Raw genomic sequence first — 10,000 nt, 5'->3', positions numbered from 1 at the left:
TTGGACGAAAATCATTGCTACAGGACAGAACTAAAGTATTTTTTTCTTATATTATCAGTAAAATGTTTTAATAGTGGAATGAGCTTTTTGTGGATTCGGTCAAAGCGCCAGTTACAGCGTTTGTTTAGGGCATGCAATGGTTTGTCACGAACTAAAGACAACGCGGGATCGCTCTGTTTCTAAAACAACAACAAATAACATGATATCTTTCCTTTTTTCTTATTTCGTTATTTCATATACTGGGGAAAAACAACCATAACCTAAATGTATTTTAGCCAAGCAGGCGCAGCCGCAAAAAATTGTAAAAATGTTAAATTTGCATAAACTATTGCATAACCTGCGATTCCCGGGTTCATACAAAAGTAAATTACACCGCTTTGCCGGCCGCACTTTTTTTTTTAAACTATAACCAAGAAATGCCAAACTCCACGTTCCAAATTTAATGCTATTTTTTTGAGAAAGAATCGAAATTTGTGCGGCCGCCGGCCGTCACGTGCAAAGTCACAGATTATGTCACATGTGAAATCATGTGGAACGGCCCTTGAACCGACTGTTTTGTACGAAGAAAAAACATTTTCTGAGAGGTTTCGTAAACTGTAACCACCAACATATTAAAATTTTTAGCCGCCTTATCAGCTAGAAATACAATAAAGCCAGAGTGCCCGGCCGGGCGACCGGGTAGTTTTTCTCACTCGCCCGAAAACAAATGTTAGTCGCCTCAGGCGACCGGGCGCCGTTAGAGCACAGCCATGAATTTAATTACCTTGCTAATTACAACATGGAGTCATTGAATCGTCACTCAGCAATAATATTATTTCAATATGGCTGGCTTTATTCTTAAATGTAACACCAAACCTTGTGTCATTCCAAATCAAACACAATGGCTTTTAATATGTCAGAGGAGGACAATGAACTAGACAGAATGAAATTTTACAAGAGCTTGATTTTGACTTACTCCAAAACATCGAGTTAACAGCATAAGCTACCACAAGATCAAGTTTGGCACTCTCTAGTGGATTCATCTAATGGTAAAATTAAGAAAAAAAGAAATAAAAATTTATCCATAGACTCGCTTTGTCACTTGTCCCAGATCCTCCACTATATCGTCCAATTGACCTCTTTCATACTGGCGGCCAGATAAAATATTCTTTTGCTTTAATGCTAAATGTAAGCCTAACTAGCCTCGCTACGACAAGCAAATTTCAAGAGAACTTTTGTTTAAAATGAGGACAGTAGGTCTAATTAACATAAAGACAAAAGAATGTAAAAGTGGTCGCCATTTATGAAAGTGGTCTATATTAGGGCGACCAAATTTACCAGGCTTGGAATCTCTTGAACCTTGCGCTTCAAAACACTAATTACAGCCTGCAAGCAGGCTACCGAACTCAAAGTCATATGTATAAATGTATGTGGGTGAAAGCATGTACGCTGGTCCTTTATTCTTCTATGAGGGGTTTTTTCCTCCAAGAACAGAGTAGCTCAGAGATAAGCATTCCAAAACTTAAGTGCAAAACACATGACAAGTCTAGCCAAAGGAATGACTTCATGCAAAATGATCAATGCCCATCAAATGGAACCACAATATATAATATATACATGTACACGTATACTGTGCCCAAAACCAATTCAAGCATTTAAGATTTTAAACATTCAGCCTTAATATAAAATTAAACAAAAAGCATCCCTTTTGCTTTAGAAATCATTCACAGCCTATGATTCCCTGCTGAGTAAAAACGGTAGATTTGTGATACTACCTGTTTACTCTTGTGCAATGCAAATATTATTATTTACAGCTGTAGCCTAAGTTTTTCCTTTATTTCATGTTAAACAGAAGTTAGTTGACTTCAACTCGGCAATAACAAGTTTGATCAAGCGCTCTGTGGTGCAGCTATTTGTAATATGTTTCTGTGTAACACAATTTACTGTTGTTTGAGTGAAATTTGGAATACAAGAAAATCTAATGGCTATGAATAACGAAAGACTTTCCGTCTTCAATGGACGCTAACAGTATCTCTGAGCTGCAATCAACACTATACTTTAGCGCAGGTTTTCTCCTCCGCCATTTTAGTCCGGTATATGAAAGTCCACCCCACTTTTGATTTGAATTGAAATCACCCGTTTGATTTCAAAAGTTTCAAAATGATTTGTAGAGTCCCCAAGCTAAGCAGTAACAATGCAATCGCTTGATCAGCTAAATGATTACTACCGATAAAACACATTTTTCAAACGCCTTTACGTACAAGCTGAAGTTTTGGGTTCTATTCCGCCATAAAACCCAACAGGATTTGTTAGCCGCCAACTCGTTTCCAGCTGGGTTTCTCCATCTATTATTGTCCACGTGTGTTAGCCTTAATTTTTATGCTCAAGCTCTCGTGAACACCAGCATCAATTTACTCGACGTCTTTACCTTTTCTTTCATCTCATCGACAGAGGTCTCCAAGAGGGACTTAAAGACATCCTCAACCTTGCCCAATGCTTCATGAAAAGTCTCGAGTGATTCAGTTACTTCTTGTGGTAAATCAGGTTCAGGTTCGCCTTCGGCCGCCATCTTGGAAATTGTTCTACAAACTGACAGTAACCTGGGCTCTAATAATGGTGTTTCTATATTTAGTAGCAACTGACGTCAAAATTCAGGAACGTCAAAAAGTGCAACGTGGAAAGAGGAAAGTGAACAAAAATTATGTTCTGAATTACAGCAAGTCCAAAAAGAGTATATATAAGATGCGCAGTTTTCAGCACATTAAAAGGTAAATGTAAAAGAAGACAGAGTTGAGTAACTTCAGCCCTTCGACTGCCAAGATTTTGATAATGGGTATGACACTATCTCAGTTTTTCTCGAGAATGAGCGAACTGTTGAAATCTTTTTCAAATCACGAAGCCCGTATTTTGATGGTGGGGCTTGATGCAGCTGGGAAGACCACGATCTTGTACAAACTGAAGTTAAATGAAACCGTTAGCACCATTCCAACCATTGGTTTCAATGTGGAGACCGTAAGTCCATGCAAGGGGGTCACTTTTACAGTGTGGGATGTGGGCGGTCAGGAGAAGATCCGGCCACTTTGGCGGCACTACTTTCAGAATACCCAAGGCTTGATTTTCGTTGTTGATAGCTCTGACTTGGAAAGGATATCAGAAGCAAGAAACGAGCTGTTCAGTGTTCTTGAAAGCCCGGAAATGGAGAGGGTTCCGGTAGTTGTTGTGGGAAATAAGCAAGATCTTCCGAGAGCCTTGAAAGCGAACGATCTTGCTCAAAAGCTTTCTCTGTTGCAGCATAAAGCGAATCCATGGCATGTTCAAGAAGCATGCGCAAAGAATGGTGAAGGCATTTACGAAGCTATGCACAAATTGAGCGATATGGTGAAAGAATTTGAAAAAAGCTCAAGAAGGTACTGAAGATTTCACATTGAACTGTTGTAATCTACTAATACCCTTCAACTACAACTTTTGGCAAATATTTTATCATTTTGAAAACCGTATGCATGAATAAAAATTTTGTAACATGGTGACGACCTTTTGACTTAGGCCTGTTTCAAGTTCCACTCGCAGGTCAAATTCTCCAATGGGTTCGGCACTACACTGGCTCGACGTTTTCGCTTAGCCGGAGCGTTACGGTATTCGTTTCATTTTAATCAACAATTAAATCGTCTGGCTATTCGCAAATAAATCGTACAGATGCAGCGGACTCACGGAAAATTTCCATTGGTGTTAAGAGTTAACTGAGGGCTGCCTCCAGCAGAAATAACTCCGGCCAGCACGAGTAGTTCCAAACTGAGCCAAAGTTACTTTACTTTCTTTTAACTTTTCTTACAAATTGCCGATCATTTTGTATTCCCACTTTTATTGTTTGAATGAACGACAAACACATGTTTTATATAGACTTTCGAATTTTTCCTCAGAATGTTTCCTGGTTATTTTTGCGTAGGTATTTCTGTTTGGCCTGGGCTGTTTAAATGCCAAATTTGCAAATGTGCTTTTTTATCAAGTATTCCTATTCTTTACTTTTCTTTATAAGGAATTAGTATTTGCCTCTGCTGCTGGTAGAAGTTTGTGGCATTGATATATTATAACGTGGATCACTTATTTTGTCCATTCACTCGTCAGCAGTTCAGTATTTCTTATACTAGTAGTACTAAATGTAATTTTATTAAAACAAGTCTTGTAGTGAGCTTGTAGTGGCTCAAGTATTTTCCCTCGAGTGTTGATATATATATTTTTAGATTTTTGCAATTGCGCGGAAAGAAAATGGGATGGGGTAGGGGTGGAAATTCTGGAACTCTCTCTTAAAGTCATTTGCCCAGCCCTGAACTCATTGAAAAGTATATTCTCCATCCAAAACTGCAAAGCAAGAGAACCACTTACAACTGGAAACCTTACGACGTTATCGTAAAGACGGTAAACTTATACCTCAAACGCCGGTTGTTAAAATTATTTTAGCATCGTGTTTACGTGAAACGGCAAGCGGGAGACTGCTACAAGTCGTAAAAGTAAGAAAATTTTCCCTTATTCCGTTCCGTCGAAGAAGGAACGTATATGTTGGGGTTTAAATTTTTTATATTTGATTTTTTTTCAAACCCGTTTAAATTTCTTAAACTGTTTTTTTTTTAATCAACTGTCTCAAAAGGAGATTGTTCTTTTTTTGGAGGTGTAGTTAAAAAAGCTGGGACTTGGTTTTTTTAGGGGGTTAAAAAAAAATTGACATTTTTCCCTCCCTTCTACTCACTCACCCATTCCTGGTCTTCTCCATCACCTCCATCCTATCCCCCCCCCCCCCCCCAGAATACTACTCACTCTACACAACGCTACCAACAGAAATTGCACATTTCTCAAGACCTTTCTGTATACTCAGCAGGCCGGGCAACATTTGATCTTGAACTCCCTACCTCTGAATCTGCCGCCTTCTCCTAAAGGTGAAATGAACAAAAATTTTGGAATTTTTCCTATTTGCCTTTTAAAAGTGTACCAAGACCAAAACAACCATTGTAACTCAAAATCATAAAGAAATTGTCCAATCTGAGCATATAAAACAGAAACACAACTAAGAGTACGGAAATATCCGAAGGACTCACGAAAACGTTCCTGAAATGGCCGCTCATAGAAGAGGAGGAATGGAAACTAGCTAACATTACTGTGACCACAGGTGGCCCAGAGTCAAAAGGTAAACAATTATAAGGATTTGTATAGGAATCTCGATAACTATGGTTGCCCATTCGTTTCAAAATTACGACAGGGTATACGCGGGTTTTTCTGCCGCGTATACTCTTTTAAATACGATACGTATGGGCTTTGAGCCCATGTATACGACCATTAAGATCGCGTATATGCGCGTTTTAAATGGCCAAACATACGCTTCCTAAAAGGGCCCATATATACTGGTGCTAAAATGTGCGTATATGCGCTAAAATGCACGTATATGCGGGTCTCAAAAGTCTGGTTGTATATGCCAGCACGAAAAGTGCCTTTTGACTGCATGGCTGTTCGTATATGAAAACAATGAAAATTACTTTAACTAGGAATCGTCAATATGGCGGCAGCAGTAAAATGCCTTGTCTTAGGATGCTCTCACCTTGGTCGAGTTGTCTTCTAAACCACAGAGCTGGATGACATTATACTCTCTCTTACTCATAAGATTTAACGTTGACAAGTGGTCTTGTGACATTTCCATAGCTGGTCGCTCGTGTCACTTTTGTGCCTAATCCTAAGCTTTCTTTCGACCTGATGCTCTCTTCAATGATATATCTGATCACGGACGACGAGGTGTCGAGGCAAAAACAGACGATGCAAATAAGAAGCTCAAGGCATCGCGGTGGCAAACATTTAAGTGCAAATCGCATAATTATCACTTACCAAGCGTGGTTCCGGGAAACGGGGAATATAGCGCCCACTTCGTATGCGGGAGGTACCGAAATCGACACCCGGAGTTTCCACAGGCAGCCTGTTGTATTGTTACCAAGTTTAATCATGTCATGTCTGCGAATCTTTCCTTGGAATGAAGAGCAGTTTATCCGCTGTAAACTTCTAAACAAGGTCTCTATTGGTTCAACGATGGGAACTCCTGTTCACCTGGTGACTGTGAAATCACTGGGACATTCATGGCAAGTGACAGAAAAGGAGCCTCACGGAGGAATAACCTCCACCTGCTGATTTTTTCAGGAAACTTGGAATCCTCCATTTTTTAAAGCTGTTTATGTTGACCCGAAAAACGCCCGTAATCAACTCTACAGATGAATGAAAATCGCTTTCAAGGCAAAGACCTCACACATAGACTCGCTTTGACGAAGGTGACGAAGTGATCTTCCGATTGGCCCCTTAGTCATGGCCAACCTTGACTTGTTTGCCTACAGCTGGCCTATGCCAATCAAAAGTAAGCGTCCCTGGGTTGGCTTCAACCACCAACCTTTCGGTTAACAGCCGAACGCGCTAACCGATTGCGCCACAGAGACAGGTCTGCCGCTTGGCCGAGGACATGATTGGATAAAGTTCCACTCAATCTTGACCACGACTATGCGATGAGCCTTCTAAATTCCTGCAGCCATTTTTTCTTGACCTTTTCAGACACGAAAGTAGCAGTGTCGAGAAAAAGAACAACCAGTCCAGAACGTGTTGTTAACGATCCTTTGATTTCCTTCTACTCATGCCTCACTTGCTTCGTTATTTCCAACAGCTGTCGACAAAACAACCAGCCCACAACGTCTTTGAAGAAATTTTTAACGTTCCTTTGATTTTGTTGCACTAGTGGTAACCCTTGAGAGCATTTATTCCTTGCACTTACACTCCAGTATCTTAATGTTCCATTTCACGGTGACAACTCTATTCCGCAAGAATCTTCGAGTTTCACACACACCAAAGACAAAGAAACTTTAAAAGCAAGCCTGATTTTAAATACGCTTTTTGCAATGCCTGAAGTTCCTCATTCTTAAAAGAAAAGCCTTACATCAGAAGAGTGCAGTTGTGAAATTTGGATCACTTGAGAGCACAGTGATCCTTTTTAATTTCATACTCCTTAACAGCCCGCAAATGTTTAACCGCTCACAAAGTCGTGCTTGTTTCGTAGTGTAGTGATTATCACGTCCGCCTCACACGCGGAAGGTCGCAGGTTCAAATCCTGCCGAAAACAAAATGCATTTTTGAGGAGCCTATAGCTGAAGCTAAACGACCACAACTCCAGGTTTCTCATTTTGAAGACTGCTACACCATGTTTATTCCAGCCCAACAACCTGCAGTCCCGCAATCTCCAAAGACCAGTGATCATATGTTGTCAAGTCACAGGCGGCCCAAGCTCAAAATACGTGGTGTATGCGACAGTTTGTGTATATAGAGAATTGTATGGGAAAATCACCGATCGTAAAAAAATTGTGTAAATAACTATCTCATTTGAAATAAAGTTTTCCTACCTCAAATGTGTGACCAACTTGTCTCTTTTGGCGAGTTTCGACCCATTCTGACCCCGTTTAATGAAGTCATCCGGAAGGCCGTTGCTGAAATAATGGGAAGGGAGGTAACTCCATCCATCGCTGGCCAGACCTCACTCCACAAATCGTTTTCTCCTCAACAGGAAAAGTCCCGAATCGCAATAAAAACAACAGTTCCATAAAGCCCAATAAATTTCACTCCAAATACGTGTGTTTCGGCGGCCGAAAGACTCGTGGCGAACGAAAACTTTGCCTTAAAATTCACCTCTTCGGCTTTCCTCAGAGGCTTGTGACCGGGTAGTCAACAACGGAAACTCGCAAGATGGTTTCAGCCTCAACTCTGATTGGTCCATTTGAATTTGACCGCGCGCTGGCAACACGACCGTTGTTGACTTGTGACTGGGCAGTCAACAACGGTCGTGTTGCCAGCGCGCGGTCAAATTCAAATGGACCAATCAGAGTTGAGGCTGAAACCATCTTGCGAGTTTCCGTTGTTGACTACCCGGTGAATTTTAAGGCAAAGTTTTCGTTCGCCACGAGTCTTTCGGCCGCCGAAACACACGTATTTGGAGTGAAATTTATTGGGCTTTATGGAACTGTTGTTTTTATTGCGATTCGGGACTTTTCCTGTTGAGAAGAAAACGATTTGTGGAGTGAGGTCTGGCCAGCGATGGACGGAGTCACCGGCCTTCCCATTATTTCAGCAACGGCCTTCCGGATGACTTCACTAAACGGCGTCAGAATGGCTCGAAACTCGCCAAAAGAGACAAGTTGGTCACACATTTGAGGTAGGAAAACTTTATTTCAAATGAGATAGTTATTTACACAATTTTTTTACGATCAGTAATTTTCCCATACAATTCTCTATATACACAAACTGTCGCATACACCACGTATTTTCAGCTTGGGGCGCCTGTGGTCAAGTCGAAGAAAATGCACTTTCCTTCTGTCCGTCTGGGTCTGTGCATCGGTACCTGTTAAACGCGAATTGCCTCAACTCAGCTACTTCACTCACGTGGTGATTAACAATGAGACAATTTAGACATAGACCACCACATTAGGACAAGTGGTAGCGTTTCTTTTCAACTCTCGCTCAAGTAATTTGCAACACAGTGGGCGTGACGGTAGCTTTCCCTGCACGGCCTGTTGGTCTAGTGGCATGATTCTCGCTTTGGGTGCGAGAGGTCCCGGATTCGACTGCCGGACAGGCCCTTTTATACAGCAATGTTCATAGATCAAGAACTTGCCGTCAGTATCACGCCCCAACATACGGCACACTCTTCTTTCGCCATTGGAGGTCAACGTAGCTGTAGTCACTCCTGCAATTCTCTCAATCCCGGCTCCGTGAATATCGAGATTCGACAACAGTTTCACGTACACAGGTTCTACTGGTTTCTCTGCCTTTTATTTCGATCTCACAAGTTGTTGTTGTAGTAGTAGATTCGCTGCAACAGATATGAGTGTATCTTATGAAAGCTGTCAGAAATAGGTTTCAAAAACAACGAGTGCGAAAATTCTACAAAACTTACATATGTTGACGAGTCCGGGTAGAAGTCAATCAAAAGCGACATAGTCCATATTTTTCGTTCGATGGAAAGAATATTCAAACAATTTCAAACTAAACATGTCCGACTCTTCCAGCACATGGCGTATGACCCAGAGGTATCATGGGAGATGACGTGTACTCGAGTTCCGGTTCAGAAAGTAGTTCCGGTGACAACATCGCGCCCCCCATGAACGCCTTTTGACCGAAGTTCATGTTATTTGAAAATCATTCTTGTTACCAAGCAGGCCGTTCAGCGAAGCTCACTGTCCTTCTTCATCATCTGCCGCTTCTAGCAAACAAATCTTGGTAACTGGTCGCTTGAAAAAAGATCCTTTAGCTTTCACTTCGACACTCCTCACTAATCCATCGTTGCCAGGGAACACGCCTGCAACTCGACATAAGGGCCACTGGTTCCTTGGAACATTATCATCAGCGATCAGGACGAGGTCTCCAATGCGTAGGTTTCTTCGAACTTGGTTCTACTTTTGTCTTTCTTGCAACGATGGGACATATTCTCTCAACCAACGCTTCCAGTAATGATTGGCAAGAACTTGAGCTTGTCTCCATCTCTTCCTGCTCATCCTTTCATTCTCTTCAAAAACTTCCCGGGGCAGGTTCGTAGAAGGGCAAATGTTCAAGAAATGATTTGGCGTGAGAGGTTCCCTGTCATCAGGGCTAAAAGGGTTTCTTGTCAGAGGTCTAGAGTTAGCGATACGCTCAGCCTCGGTAAACACTGTTTGGAGAACCTCTTCATTGATAAGATCTTTTCCCAGGATGGCCTTCAAGCTTCGTTTTACCGTTTTTACCAATCGTTCCCAGACTCCGGACATGTGGGAGGCCTTAGGAGGGTGGAACACCCACTTACATCCACGCTGCATCAATTATCTTCCAACCTTGTCATTATCAATTCGATTTACGGCATCCCTGATTTCGCGATCTGCCCCAACAAAGTTCGTCCTGGTCAAAACAAGAATAAAATCATCAGTATCTAGAGACTTCGCGACTTCGAGGTGTACTGCACGCGAATTCAGACACACAAAAGTCG

At 41.6% G+C, this 10,000-nt stretch overlaps 2 protein-coding genes and 3 non-coding genes across 5 annotated transcripts in view; 3 read left to right on the top strand and 2 right to left on the bottom strand.

Annotated features, from left to right (window-relative positions):
• The window catches only part of LOC138027896 (nuclear nucleic acid-binding protein C1D-like), a 12,285-nt gene extending 9,713 nt beyond the window's left edge, over nucleotides 1-2,572 (bottom strand). Inside the window, exons 1-2 of the mRNA XM_068875516.1 lie at nucleotides 2,408-2,572; nucleotides 956-1,022 (exon numbers count right to left, since the gene is read on the bottom strand). Coding sequence (XP_068731617.1) covers nucleotides 956-1,022; nucleotides 2,408-2,548 — 208 coding nt within the window. The 5' untranslated portion in view covers nucleotides 2,549-2,572. The remainder of the gene's footprint in view (nucleotides 1-955; nucleotides 1,023-2,407) is intronic.
• A 173-nt stretch (nucleotides 2,573-2,745) lies between these two features.
• On the top strand, nucleotides 2,746-4,184 carry LOC138026607 (uncharacterized). The gene has a single exon (XM_068874022.1). The coding sequence runs from the start codon at nucleotides 2,809-2,811 to the stop codon at nucleotides 3,391-3,393; it is 585 nt and encodes a 194-aa protein (XP_068730123.1). The 5' UTR covers nucleotides 2,746-2,808; the 3' UTR covers nucleotides 3,394-4,184.
• Nucleotides 4,185-6,366: 2,182 nt separating this feature from the next.
• Nucleotides 6,367-6,440, bottom strand: Trnan-guu (transfer RNA asparagine (anticodon GUU)). The gene has a single exon. It is a non-coding gene; the product is annotated as a tRNA-Asn (tRNA).
• A 602-nt stretch (nucleotides 6,441-7,042) lies between these two features.
• Trnav-cac (transfer RNA valine (anticodon CAC)) lies at nucleotides 7,043-7,114 on the top strand. The gene has a single exon. It is a non-coding gene; the product is annotated as a tRNA-Val (tRNA).
• Nucleotides 7,115-8,549: 1,435 nt separating this feature from the next.
• On the top strand, nucleotides 8,550-8,621 carry Trnap-ugg (transfer RNA proline (anticodon UGG)). Its single transcript has one exon. It is a non-coding gene; the product is annotated as a tRNA-Pro (tRNA).
• Nucleotides 8,622-10,000: the final 1,379 nt, after the last annotated feature.

Source organism: Montipora capricornis, chromosome 12 (genome assembly GCF_036669925.1).
Source record: "Montipora capricornis isolate CH-2021 chromosome 12, ASM3666992v2, whole genome shotgun sequence".
Lineage (NCBI taxonomy): Eukaryota > Metazoa > Cnidaria > Anthozoa > Scleractinia > Acroporidae > Montipora > Montipora capricornis.
Note: the sequence above shows the minus strand (reverse complement) of the source record. Positions and strands in the feature narration are given on the sequence as shown.